The 15,054-nt window shown below is 40.2% G+C and overlaps 1 protein-coding gene across 1 annotated transcript; it reads right to left on the reverse strand.

The window, feature by feature from the left end:
• Positions 1–2,805: 2,805 nt before the first annotated feature.
• Positions 2,806–5,022, reverse strand: LOC139739138 (uncharacterized). Its single transcript, XM_071649755.1, has one exon. It carries the CDS (start codon positions 4,660–4,662, stop codon positions 2,806–2,808), a length of 1,857 nt encoding a protein of 618 aa, XP_071505856.1. The 5' UTR covers positions 4,663–5,022.
• Between the last annotated feature and the right edge of the window lie 10,032 nt (positions 5,023–15,054).

Below are 15,054 nucleotides of genomic sequence, written 5' to 3' on the forward strand. Positions count from 1 at the left end.
CCTTACGTGTCTGGCACATATCCAGATGAGCAACTATACGAGATGATCTCCTATTATTTGTAGAAGATGGATCATAGCACGCTCATCACTAAATTCTTCGCCTTAATCATAATAGAATAGTGATGTGGTTTGTCGAGAGGTACATGGGAGAAAATATGAATGCAAGACATGTCATGAGACCCGAAATATCATTTTATTTTCTTTTTACTCAGTTTATTATTCAAGTTTGCGTTTATAATCCAGTTCAATCTATTTGGCTCTTGTAACGAAATGCTCAATATCAACATACTTCACCAAAATTAATGACTTGGATACACACGTTTTAGCCCATATGCTTTGAATGTGATTGTTGAATCATCATTTGTTTCTCGCTAACCGAAAAACAAACAAACAAACAAATATCTGTATCCACCAATTTGTCACTGGCCATTTACACAAAGTGCTATGTTATTGCGTCAAACTTATTGCATGGGTTTCTAACCTTTGTCAAATATATGGCTGTTTGCCAATGCCAAAAGAGAAGAATTGGAAAATAGTTAACTTAGATTAAACTGTTTCGGGGTTGGCAAACTTTTTGTTTTTCGTCCCTAACAACTTTATCCCTGTTCATCCCCAGGTCTTCTTGCTTTATTTGTGATGACTGTCCATTCTTCGCGAGAGGCAGTACATTCGTTGACGCACACCGATCTGTTGACCCTTCTGCGAACTACTTTGTGAAGCCAACTATTTCTATTTTCAGGTTCATACATCCTTGACAAGGTGCATTCATTTGAAAATACCACCAATGAGCATTGTGAGGGACATTCAGTGTATATCTCTCATGATTAGTACACGTTGAGGACAAGAATGAGTAGATAGATTGGGCGCACAACGTTTACATAACATTCAACTAGTATCTCTCTTCGCAAAATTTGTCATGCTTTGTAATCTATCAAAATGACTACCTTTGTCAATGCGATACTGCATTGACTTGAAAACACACCCAGCATGAGAAATGCTTTCAATTGATTCCTCTTCTACTGATGAGCAATATAGGTGTGTTTGAAATGGACAGAGAATCCAAATAGGAATTGTAAACATAAACCGTTGGTTGATATACATGCTTAACGTTTGTAACGTAAATAAACATCAACTTTGCATGATGAGAAACCTTACAAGAAATAGCCATTCGTACAGGCATTTGGAAATCTCGTTGAGGAAAGAAATGATGCATCGCACATATATGTGGAATGATCCCGGCAGTGCTATAGGCTCATAGAACGCTATGCGCTGCACTTTCTTTTCTTTTTTCTTCCAAAAAGCCTCTCTCCACCGGCATCGAAGGGCTTGGGTTGGTTATACTGTGACAGGTGACTTTAGCAATTACTCTTCAATGGGATAGATCTCGTATAATCATGCACCTGTCGGCCCAGCTCCCCGTCAATATTTGATCCTTCATAACTCGTGTACATCCCCCTTTGTCTGGCTTCCAGTTTCCTGTACATGGCTGCTTACTCACACAGACTTAAGATTTTTGTTGCTGTTTTTTTTTTCACAACATAGCCCTATCAATGGAAGGAGGAGTAATATCTCACGACATGGTCATATAGGGTTCTTTATGTATATGATGAGTACTCCGAAAAAAACACAAAAAAACACGTTTCTTTCTTTTATAGATTGTGTCCACTCGATTTACAACGAAGAGATAGTTTGACTTTGTTGGACAAAGTTTGAAAAAGAGACTTTGTTTCTGAAGGCGGTGACCAATTAGCAATGAATGGTTCTTATCCTCAGTAAGGCAATCAACGTCAATAGCTTTTGATACTCTCACACAGGTTATCCAATATATAAGACTGAAAAGAGACAATATATACCGGCTTCTCAACTCTATCTGAGAGTGATGTCGTGCTATTTCTTCGCTTTTGAAAAAGAAAATGTATCGAAATTTGTTGACCTTAATAGGCCTATTGGTCAACCAACAGCTATGCGTAAGACCCAATTAATTTGAAACATGGTAACCCATAAAGCATGACCTGAAATGCTAACACTGAATATCTATATCTTTAAAATAAAAAAGACGTGAAACCATACAATGAGAAATGTGTCTCTGCTATCACTTCGAATTCGTATCACAAGTGACGAACACGTTCGGGTGAAATTTGGACTTAAAATATACTCTTTCTCTATTTGTGCTGGCACAACTAACGAGCAAGCAAAATCTACTTTTGTACATTATACACATATACATATACACATACATACACACATACATTCTGACAGCTAGATCTCTTCCATATTGCGACCAATCATAGTTTCTGGTGGAATATGGGCTTGAATGCGACGCCTTGTAATTCTTGTGAGTACATTACACACATAATGCGACCCAGGTAGCATTCTGCTGAGAAATTTATCAGTGTTTCATTGTTGGCTCTTGGCTTTACATTGTGAACCAGTAAGAAGGAACGTCAAGCGTAGCAGGGAGCTATAAAGTATCATCAACAAAGTAAATCCGATCCAGACTACGACTGACTGAGTTCACTGTTGCCTTGTTATCCTTCGAGTCCACGGCGTGGTGAAGAAACAGATTAATAGTATCTACGCAATGGTCATATTCTGACAATAAGGTAACAAAATATACAAACAAGACATCTATTTAACCTTCATTCCGGAAGCCCGTATCTGACAGTATCATGGAGATGCCTCTTAATGATTTTAAAGGCAGTATTCAGCAGCTCACCGGTTCCAGTGTATGTCTGAGGACTTTCACAGGGGCTTCACATATGACAAGCTATAATCTAATGGTTCAATGCTTTAAGTCACTGGTTATCACGTGGCAACCTCTTGTTTAGACTCTTTGCCCTTTCTTCGATAGAGGTAGACTGCTAGAGCACTGACAGCGATAATAACGAGTAGGAAGACGACGAACAACCCCGCGATCAAACCCCAGTTCGGCGTCCCCCGTAACCGATCAGAGTTGTAGCCTATCCCCGCCTCGTTCGGTAATTTTGGACCTGTGTCGGTGAACATGGTCAGTCCTTCTACATCGTTGCTAATGTCTAGGCCACTCCCCAAGTCGCCGGCAATTTCGTTTTGGTTCACCGTGGCAGTCACGTCAGGTGTGCCCAAGGACTGGTCGATGGCATTGTCGATCTCGTTCGCGGCAGCCGTTGTTAATTGTCCGTCTGCTGCAGTATCGGTGCTTACAACGTCCTCCGTGACACTGACTGCCCCTGAAGGTCGTCTTTCTTCGTTGTCTATGTCGTTTACCTCGGGGTCTGGAGTTGTGTCGGAACTAGACTTCAATTCGTTCCCATCTGTGTGGAGATTGTTCTCTAACTGACCTTCAGTCTCGCTTGCAGTAGCTTCGTGGTCTTCAGAGGAGAGTGACGATACCGAACTATAGCTGGACGAAAGCGATGACTCCGACGATTCGGAATCAGCCACGCTCGGATTATTCAAGATTACAGGAACCAATGTTTCACTACGAGTAGATGCAACCCGAGTTATCAATTGCTTCGTCGTTGTAGCTGAGGTTGTCGACGGGGTGGCGGCTGTAGTTGTTACAGGTCGCGTTGTTGCAGTGGTTGTTGTGGCCGCGGTAGTAGCCTTGGATGTAGTGGTCCTATCAAACAGAGACCTCAGGTTTGTTACGCGCCGTATTGGTATCTGTGTCGTAGGCGACGTTGCCTCCAGTATGTCAGGCGTGCTGACGCTATTCTGTACCCAGAGAAGTCCGACAGCAGAACCGGTATAGCTGTAATCCTTTTGTGTCACTTCACACTTTACCAAGGCGTAATCATCCTCCAGTGTCACAGCCTCAATGCGAAGCTGCTGACCACCTCTTATGTACGTGAATCTAGTCTCACGTCCATCTATTGGAGTATCGTTGATGTACCACTGATATACCAAATTGGGCATACGCTCTGTAACACACACAAATTTGAAGGAATCCCCGACCTCAACGCTTGCCACAACCGGAAGAAGCATGACTCCAAGGCTACTCCTCAGTGGAGTCAACGAGCATGTCCTGGGTTGCTGGAGAGCTTGGTTATTCGCAACGCATGTAAATCTGACATCGGAATCATCCTCAGTGAGGGTCATAGAGTATTGAATAACTGGATCCCCTTTAGAGTGGCGCCCTCTCTTCGTGACCAACCTGGTGGTTCCCCGAACCCAAGACAGCGTGGCGGGAGGGTCGCCACCTCGTGATTCGCACACCAGCGTGATGTTATCACCAACAGTCGGACGATTGATGGGCTCCACCGTACATTTAGGGTATCCCCGATCAGGTGGACGCACCACTTTCAACTTTGCTACTTGACTGTAATAATTAAAGTTAAGAAAGAAAACGCATGCATACCTGCCCTCATCTTGTTTGGTGACGTTCTGAATTCGCAGATAATATTCCCCACGTTCAGCGTTGCCAGTGATCTGATAACGACGCAGTTGATCACGATTGAGTTGGCCGTATGGACTTATCCTATCATTTAAACTGATGTAGGCTGCTGTATCCAAGTTCTGCCAGTAGAGATGAACGTCCACTTGGTTGTTAACGGAGCAGTACAGCTGCACCGTCTCTCCCGCACCAACTGTCCTACTCTCCGGCTGCTCTCGGAAAGAGATGGCCACAGAGCTCGTAACCAGGAGGAGAGAACTCAAGGCGACTTTCACAAAATGTGCCATGTCTTGGCCAGTTCACTTCGCTTCGATTGATGAAATATACAAGTTCAATTCGTTGTGATGTTGTAGAAGGGCGAAATAGTACGCCGTTGATGGTTTCTGTATATGCCGACTATGTTAGCGATAAGCGCACCACATTACTCAACTTGTTACTTGTATCAATTTACATCGCTGAGATTTCAAGCATCCAGGTCTAGTAGGAAATTCCAATTCCCAAAAAGAGTCTTTCCTTGCAATGAAAAGTAAAGTCAACAATGATAGCAAGTTCTTGTTCCTTTTATATCAAATGTCCAAGATTGCAAAGCAGAGGAAAAACAATTCCGTGCCAAAACGTGAAACAAAAGAAATCAGCATGAGTAGCTGCATATGATCATAGCGCACCATATACTCTCGAAGTCAGACAAAAACATCCGCACATAACTTTTACAAAGATGCTGATATCCATGCGAAGGAAAGACAAAGTAAGGCACTTGATTTCAGACACCCTCCTGCTCGCATTGTGATGCTATATTGACAGTGTTGTCATACATCAGTTTCTTTTTCAGATTTACTGCTGTCGACGCACGCTGAGACTTGGCAACACACTCAGCCCAGAGAGCGCTACAGCCATCGCGCGGGTGCTGCTTTGACACAACGCCGGAACTAATGACACGTCTGGACAAAGCGTACGTCAAAATGTCTGGCGGACGTTTAATCCCCTGGACGTCCAAGACTTTTGAGTCACGAGAAATCCTAATTAGTGTGCACCGTTATCTCTCGCTCTACCCCGTTATCTCAGCCAAGGGACTTAAGTATTAGCGTTAAAACTTCATATGTGGAAATGTGAGCGTGGATGGGGGAGAGGGGCAGGGATGTGAACGGACAGAGATTCATGGGGAGATTCAACGTTCACTTATATTTAAGATTGCATTCATAAATCGAGCTGTTGTGCTGATGTAAATCTAGTTACATGACTAGGTTTAAGACCTGATGGGTTCGACATTAACCCACTCACCACGAAATTTCAGAATCTTTTTTTTTTTTTTGCACAGGACTTTTATACCAAATTTCACATGTCAAAAGGTCGGACATAGACGAAGGGTCGAACGAAGGCACTGGTAGATCCTGATAGATTGCTTGTGAAATAAAACTAAATATAGATTGTCAAAGATCATGAAAAGAATCGCCTGAATTTTATCATTACATCTACAATTGCCATTTGCACATATCCCTTCATCCAACTGTTCAGTTTTATTTAAACCTATCAGGTGCTCCTGTTGCATAGAAGAATATGCGTGCACTGGGTTCTGCGCTTTATAAACGAATTTATCATTTCATCATGAGTTTCAGAGGAATCGACTTCCCGAGACTGTCCGCAGCGATCGAGAGAGGGCGCACCACCATTTCTCTTTCAAAGTCGTGATTAACTTCGCCTTCAACCACTGTAATGCGAAAATTATGTGGTCCAATAGTCCATCGTACCAACTTCTATTTTCACTGGACTTTCTAACTACAATTTTTATAGTAATAGCCAGCATTAGCTGGAAATGTTTGTTTTACCTGAAGTAAAGTGATCATGACCTTGCCCCTTTGACCCCGATCGTTGGGTGTAACTGTTATCTTTGACACCAATTGATATGACCTCTGCACGTTCACAGTTTTCTCTTTATGTGTCTGTGTGCGTGTTATTCTATCCAAAGTACAATTTCCTGGCATGCAGCTCTCACAGGCTGCTAGAATCTACAGCTTATTGAAGGAGGCAGACTCAACCAGAAGAAGAACTTTTACCAACCTCATTTTTATGGTGAAGGATGAATCATTGCCTTGTGTTTCTCGTAAATTGTGGCAAAGAGATTTGGGGCGGAATAACGAACACCTAGACGGACGAACGGACGGATGGACAGACGAAAGACCGGATAACAATATCATACAACACATCAACACCAACAAAACAAAGGGGAGGCACGTCCTGTATGTTATGCATGAAGGTAATCAACGGCTCGGAAATATCACGGAAACAGTGACGAGTGCCCGAAGAAAGCCCATAGATAAATCAACAAGTTATTTCGAGATCGTGGTGGCTATTTCTACGGCTCGTGATCAGCATAACCTATCGATCTGTTAGACGACAGAATACATCGCAAAAAATGACTGAATACAATAAGTCAGAGGCGCGAAATATAATAATCTGGTCCGTCCCTTGCCCCGAAGCTGTGTTTCTTTTCAAATGCCTCAGCTATTTGGACGGATCCGCCAGAGAGGACGTGGAGCTATGGTTCGAACCCTTCAGAATATGCCGCTACGCTCGAGTCGCCAGCCAGCGGGTCTACGGTCCGGTCCTTCCGCCAGCGTACTCCGGGAACGAGCCGCAGTTTGCTCAGGTGGCAGAGGGGATGTTTGTCATGCTGAAGGGCTTGCATTCTTTCCAGCAGGCAGATCCATATTTACTCTCGTGAGTATTATACATTACATAAGTGAAATAAATTCTTAGGGATCAGGAAACACAGGACTACTTCCGTGTTGAACTAATACTTAATTTAACTTTGAGGGGAAAAAATGAGATTATTAGCTGCGTTATTGTTTATTAGGACTGTCTTGTTATAAATCTAGATATCAGCAATGTTAGACGGAAAATAGTATTATAACTTCATACAACTGAAAAGAGCTGTGATACAAAATCATTTATTTTGTAGCCGTTCAAAATCCAATAGGAATTGTAGAACCAAAAACTTGAACATTAACAACAAATGTTATTGAATTTGTTATCAATAATCATAAGATGAACGTGCTATTATGATGCCTGGTATAAACGTGAAGGAACATCCTATCTAATGCCATGTCATTCATGCTATTTGGAGTATGATTTCAGCTCTAACCGTAAACATGGCCAATACAAAGTACACATTATATGGTACGCAAGCCACGATGAAAAGTTACATTACACATAACACGATGTTATAATGATTAGGTAGTTTTGACGACGCAAAATGTATCTTTCTTTCTTTCTCTCTTTTTCTCTCTCTCCATATATATATATATATATATATATATGCGTGTGTGTGTGTGTGTGTGTGTGTGTGTGCGTGTCTGTATGTCTGTCTGCCTGTCTGTCTGTGTATATTAGCTCAAGGGCATTTCCCACAATTATTTGTGGGACTCGAACATCATCTTTCCGGTTGTTTCCGATTCCCGCCAAAGGAAGCTGAGATAGAAACGAAATTCAGGATGTTAGCAGGATAACGTCTGATAATAGGCAAGCTAATTGCCGCAGTGACAGAGCGCTTCTCAGCTAATTCAGGAAAGTAAACACAATGATAACGCGATATTTTGCCATCCCAAATTGAATGAACTCAAAACACCAGTTCTAACAGAAACAGCGAGGGAATTCATAGTGCAGCGGCATGGGTAATATTAGGCCACAATGACATTTGAATTGCTTCAATATACATGCACACGTACAATATATCTCTCCCCGTAGCTTTTGCTCACATTTTCTCTAATTTGATTAATAATCCCTTGCTTTAATATTTCAGTTCAATTTCGATTTAAATCAACTGTTTATTTATCAAAATAAGAATATGTTACAATGTGATAAACATACAAATACAAATCATGACGGTAAGTGAAAAAGAACATTTCAAAAAAGTTCATAATTATAATCTTGTCATAAGTGGTTCTGTAATGCATTCAAATTATATGCATGCTTTGTCGGGGTTTTTTTAAGTTGCTTCAAAGTTTGCCCAAGCTAGCAACAGTTAAGTGAATTCCTGCCTTTGTAGTTAATGGGAGGGAGTAATTGCATAGGTGAATGAAATGCTTCGTTACTAAGCTGTTGAAAAAGAAATATTCCATAAAATAGAAATTACAGAAACCCTCTATTGTAATTTGCCAATATCATGTTGAAACAGAGCATGCGATATCAAGAGAATCATGATGTAAGCAATATGAAAACTATCTGGAAGAGTAGTAGGATCCAAAACTCAGAGACTACTACCATACATGGAGAGCGGGAACATAATTTGACGGAAAGTTAACATAATTGTATTGTTTGGTGGATGTATTGAAAGAAATATAATATTCATTCTATCACTGGCGAGTAGATCTTACAATAGTATAAAGGATCCTCATACCAGTGTTTCCACGTCCAAGATCGTTTCTTCGGGTGCTGTTCGTTATTCCGAAGGGTCGTTAATCCGAAACACGCAAATTCCCTATACCTACAGGTTCGTTAATCCGAAAATGAAATAGGGTTCGTTAATCCGAAAATTTGTGTCATTATTCCGAAGGTTCGTTATTCCGAAGATTGGTTAATCCGAAAATGAAATTCGGAACAATGAACCTTCGGAATAACGAATCTTAGGAATAAAGAGCCTTCGGAATAACGAGCTGTAACCGTTTCTTCATCCTTTCAAATTCCATGTCATTCTCTGAACACCGACGTATTATGGCGTCGTGATTCTTGGTGCAGGTATAGTTTATAACATGGATTGTACCTTTAAAAAAAAGACGCTTACCGTCATTTCGGTCCCTTGCTCATGTGATGTCAGCCGAGTATCCGATTTATAACCTGTCCAGGTGGGGGAGGATGGGGAGGGGGAGAATCTGTTAAAAGGCAATTCAGAGATATTTAATGTTCCACACTGCATGTATTCTTTTTTTTTTGGGGGGGGGGTTGTTTTGCTTTTAATCAACGTCGAACATATTATTTTCCCCTATTGAAAGACAACTAATCGATGTATATGGCTCGCAAGGGCTCTTGTACAATGTAAGTATGTGACCTCCAACACGTCAGAATGAGTTAAGTACAATTTGTAATTGAGATATTGGAAATAGCTCCATCTCTATGCCAAAGTTTAACTGCTGTAGATGAAAGTGCTAAAATCGTCGTATATTGGTAACTGAATTGTATTCTGAACTCATTGATAAAAAAATCAAACCAACTTTGGTTTCAGATATGAAGGAGTGCAGAAATCGCTGGAGGCATCCACGAAGCTCGTGATAGTGAAAGATAGTGCTGTATCTGTGCAAGGTTGTCACAAGTTCCTTCCGTCTGGTTTCCGCCATGTCTTCTTGATCCAAGATCCGAGCCTGAATCCCCCAGAGAGCAGCAACGAAGAGACGGCGAGTCAGCTGCTAAAGGGAAAACACCTCCACACGATGGGCACGGGAGATGCCTCCGACATGGGAATGGTCTATTCGACGCAGCACGAATTCGGCGAGATCTACCAGTTGTGGAAATACGTGAAATCACACGTTGATCCTGAACCGCTGATTATCGACGCTGCCGATCTTAAGACTGCGCCGAAGCCCTGCGTGGAAAGGATCTGTCAGATGATCGGGGTCGATTACAGGGAGGATTATTTCGACTGGCAGTCAGCGATGACGACTGCTGAGACGCAAAAGAACGGATGCATCGAGATCATGGCCCTGGACGCGGCGCTCGAAGGATTGGCCAAGAGGCATGTGTGCGAGAGGACACCCTTGGAGAACGACCAGGCTCAGAAGTCAAGCACAGACGTGATCATACCCGACAGCGACTCGGCACATCTCATCAATCGATGCATTGACTATTACTACAGACAAATGTACAGACATCGTTTTATTTCTTCATCTAAATAGAGCATGGTTCAATAACTGAGTGTACTTCTATATCTCCGTATTATTCGTCTGAACAAAATTATGATAATTTCATTGTCTTGCAAGGATTTTTATCGTCGAAGTATAAAAGGTTAGCAGTGTATGGCTTTCAGCCGGTTACAGTGAATGTATATGGGAACTTCACTTCCGAGAAAGCGCGCGCCCCAATATGACCTGCCTCTGCTTGGGTTAAAAGGATGGTATAGATTTGGTCCAGACGGGCATTCAGGTTTTGATTTTTTGCGAGATGATTAGAAACCACTTATGTGCAATAGTCAAGTGCATGCGATTCTAAGTGGAAGTAAAACTTTATTTGCTGAAAATCGGTTTGGAAATTTTAAAACAGATTTTCATCAAATAGACTTTTCATTCCACCTAGAGTCGTATTCTCTGTAATGTGATTGGCCTTTTCATTCTACATGAGTCTGTGACTCCTAGAAGAAGTCGACTTGAAAAGGAGATTCCAGTATGACGAACATGCTGTCTAGAAATTAATGGAAATTGATATAATAGATAATGGAAATGTATGTGTACTAACGTATATCTTTAATGATGTATTAATGATTATTTACAAAGACATTTTAAGTTTATTGTTATCAATTGTGTAACTATGTTTGAATCTATGTTTTGTCAGTAACGATTATTATTCAGGTGAGCCAAATCCGTTTTAGTATTTTTTTTTTTAACGGGGTTGGGCAAGCAGTTTTTTGTTTTTTTTTGTAATCAGACAATATTTGATCTATTGTATTTACTCATTACTTTCTATATTTCATCTGTAGGTAATCTGAACATCTTTGTGGCGTATCTGCAATCCACTATCATAGGTCTTCAAAAATTAAGAACGTGTCTGCTATGTGTTTCAAAATCTAACAGTGAAATGAAAATGACGACAGGAAATGAAGTGGAAAGTCAGTTTGGTGAATCATGCAGAGTGGAGGTAGATGTGTGTTTATGCGTGTAGATGTGTGTTTGTTCTTTAGTTATGAGTTTAAGCAACGATATACTACTGGCTTGCAAATTAAATAACATGAATGTAGGTCAACCTGCCTCCTCCGAGTATCAATAAATCTGGTAGCAGCTTGTAAACTCGTTTACCTATTGGATGAAGGCACAGGACAAAAGGTACAGAATTTACAGGTATACAACAGAATGTAGAAAATCCCCAGTAAATTTAATTGAATAATATAGACAGTGATGAATGAACAAGGCCCCGTGCGTGTAAAATGGTGTTAGTATATTATATAAAAGCTCTCCCAAGATAATAACCATGACAATCGCAATGATAATGATAAGAATGATAATCATAATAGATATGATATATATCGTTATATAATATGTATTTCATAGTAATATGGTAGCCAATTTTTATTACAAAGTGTTCTTACAAACGGAACACAACATACATGTGCAAATGAAAAACACCCTATCATGATTACTTCAGGAATGTTAACAAAAAAGTTACCTTTGTTCTGATTTCTTACTAATCAATGGCACCAATTTTTAAAGAATACAAATGTGATTATATCGTCTATTAAGGCCACTAGAATTGCAATGATAACATATATAAAGCTTCTTTTAAGTAGAGAAAGTCCGTTGATAGGGTGAATTCTACTTCTCGTTATCGACAGTTCTACAATGCATCATGATACTCACCGGACAATGTCTTCTTAGTCATTGAACGGAGAAAGTTACACAAATATAGTGACACCTGATGATGGTTTTACAGTATCATTATAATATACACACTAAACGATATCATATATCATAATTGATAATGAACAATAACGAATAATGTTTCATAATAGGAGAACAAATAATGCATTATTTTCTTCGTGATACGCGTAATAACCGTAGAGTCATGATGATTAATTAATATCCTGTACAGACAGTGCAAATCCATACCATGTTATAGACGTCTCTGACAAGTAGCTTGCAATCATACGAACAAACTGGTATACAGTGCACTCCCGTTATAACGAAATGCTCGAGACCGGCAGTTTTCTTTGGTTATAACGAAATTTCGTTATAACCGAACAAATACAACATATAACGAAAACAAGGAAGCCACGCATAATTATATCATATTCTGTTTGTTGAATACTCGTCATACACTGGAAAGCTATGTGAACAATAAAACAAATAGTTATTCAATTTCAGATTATTGTATTACAATAACGCAAGTTCCCCTCGGAAACTGTGCGTGACACACCAAGCGAACACACAGTGATGTGACGCGTTCGCCCATGCAGAGACGCTATAAATGCTTGTTCCGCTACGTGTTTTCGAAAGCGATCCTCAATTCGTTATAACGGAGCACATTCCTTTTGTTTTTCTTTGTCAGTGGCGCTCTGAAAAGACTTCGTTGTAACGAAATTTCGCTATAACTGTGTTCGTTATAAGCGAATTTTGTACCATAGACTTTAATGGCGATAATTTTGGGACCAGAAGTTTTACTTCGTTATAACGAAATTTTGTTATAACCGTGTTCGTTGTAACGGGAGTGCACTGTATTTGGACTCAGAATAAGAGAATTATGGCATTTTGCTTTCACTGAATGGTAGTATCGGTCACAACCAGACAAGCAAGGTAAAAGGTGGCCACATTGCATCACCCTAATAAAGTAGCATTGCAAACTGGATCAACGATGTGCTCAATTTGATGATGTAAGCACTGTGGTAAAAATCATTTGAAGTGAACCTTCTAAAATTTATTGTTTATTAGTTTATGGTAGTCATTTTTCTGATATGCCGTTCCAATATGCAAATTAAGATTATATGTCATATCTTTTCTTCGATGAACATCTTTAAAAAGTTACATGTCCCATATTGCCCTTTATCAAGGATTGAATGGGTCACGTAAATTGTCAGACTTTAGGAATTACCAAGTGTCGTTCTCATTAGTCTCTTGCGAAAGGGGAAATTGAATGAAGACTTATCTAGCATTATGTACAGGCCAAAGGTGATGACATCACCATCTCTTTCAAATTCTGTCATGAAAACATATTAAGCTTTAAAATGGCTCACCTAGTACCCCTTCATTTAGGTCCACTTTTTTTTTTTGTAAAAACATTTACCATTCTGTTCGGCTGATGATTCAATAAAGCCGGATTGTGAAGGCGTGGAATTGCGCTGTAAACAGTGGCGGATCCAGGGGAGGGGGGCACCGGGCGCGCGCCCCCTTTAATTGTTGAAAAATACAAATTAATGAAAAATGAAAGAGGGCGCGTGCCCCTCCCCCCTCCCCCCTTATAGATTTTCTATTGTAGTGGCACCAGAATGGCACCAGATAATCGCATAATCATGATGTAAGTCTTTTGTTGTTGTTTTTTGTTTTGTTTTGTTTTTTGTTTTTCTTTGCTTTTCAGCCGATGAAATCCGGAAGTGGGAAAAATGTTTTTCGCGCCCACCCCCCTTCCTGGATCCACCCCTGGTAAATGTCAATAATGCTGATGGTAGCAAAGTCAGTGAAAGTCGGTGCAGCAACGCAAGAGATTCTAATCTGAAAGAAGCCTAAGAGAATGTAAATTGCAACTTCAAAATGGCAGCAGTTAGTACAACTACAGTGGAAAATAAAGCAAAACCAAGACTCGAAAGTATACACGAATGTTTGATGATTACAGTCATCACAACAATAATATACAAATATACTTGGCCTTGAGAGTTTCTTGTTAAAACTATGGGCAGAGGTGACTCCAAACTAGTACTATTCACTGAGGGGCGCAGCCCCGAAGTGAATAGTACTAGTTTGGAGTCACCGAGGCCCATAGTTTTAACAAGAAACTCGAAACTAGGCAAAGTATATTTGTTTTATATTTTGGATCAAAAATTTGAATAAAAAGTGAAAATCATTATAGGCTTAGCCTAACCCCGGAGCGCTCCGTGTACACAATTACACTGCAACACTGCGTGTTGGGGTTGGTCGCAGTTAGGCTTAGCCGCACTGCGGCGGCAGCGCAGCGCCTGCAATACGCAACAGTGCGAGAGATCGGAAATTGAAAAACGTAGCAGCCGTGGCACCGCCAGAGTTGCCCGTCGCATGTATGCAAGCGCTCGTATGGCCGCTGCAAACCTGAACACTAGAATTCGGGACCGGGTTGACGTGGACGGACCACGTACACTTGATTGTAAAGAAGGGTGATTGTGACATCATTTTGCAAATAGTATACACTATTTGCAAAATGTCGTCATAAAAGTGACGTCATTTTGCAAATAGTACTTCATGGAGTGTCAAACACACCAACACTCTAAAATAGTTCAAAATACCTATAATCACGTGAAGCTCTTTTAACCAATCAATGGAAGACAAATTTTTGATCCAAAATATAATACTAAATAGCACTCATCCTCGTGATCAAACTTCATCATCAAAGGCGACGATGAATATTAACAGATTTCAGAAAACAGAAGCTACCATTTAATTGCCTTATAATTTTAGTTAGTCGTTATATTCACAAAGTTTTATCCTGTATATTTTTTACCAACCTATCATTGCATAATCAACTATTAAAGGTGACAAAGGAAATTTCAAATTTCTAAATATTTCAAACAGTAAATCCAGTTCTTAGAACATTATTTCACTTCAGCAGATTACATGCTAGATTCATTTGACTAATCTTGTTCCCCGGTCTTGTTCAAGACTTTATTCACTCAGCATGCCAGAAGTCAACACTCATATTAATCATCAAACATTTCCTTTGACAAACTGATAATTTTTTAACAGTTTACAAGTGAATCCGTACTATGGCGTAATAGGGAAAACATGAAAACAGGTTAATCAACA

Source organism: Diadema antillarum, unplaced genomic scaffold (genome assembly GCF_040938485.1).
Source record: "Diadema antillarum isolate AM-2024a unplaced genomic scaffold, OU_Dant_1.0 seq00000783_RagTag, whole genome shotgun sequence".
Taxonomy (NCBI): Eukaryota; Metazoa; Echinodermata; class Echinoidea; order Diadematoida; family Diadematidae; genus Diadema; species Diadema antillarum.

What these genes read in the sequence shown, in the direction of transcription:
- LOC139739138 (XM_071649755.1), bottom strand. Translation starts at nt 4,662, where the DNA reads ATGGCACATTTTGTGAAAGTCGCCTTGAGTTCTCTCCTCCTGGTTACG.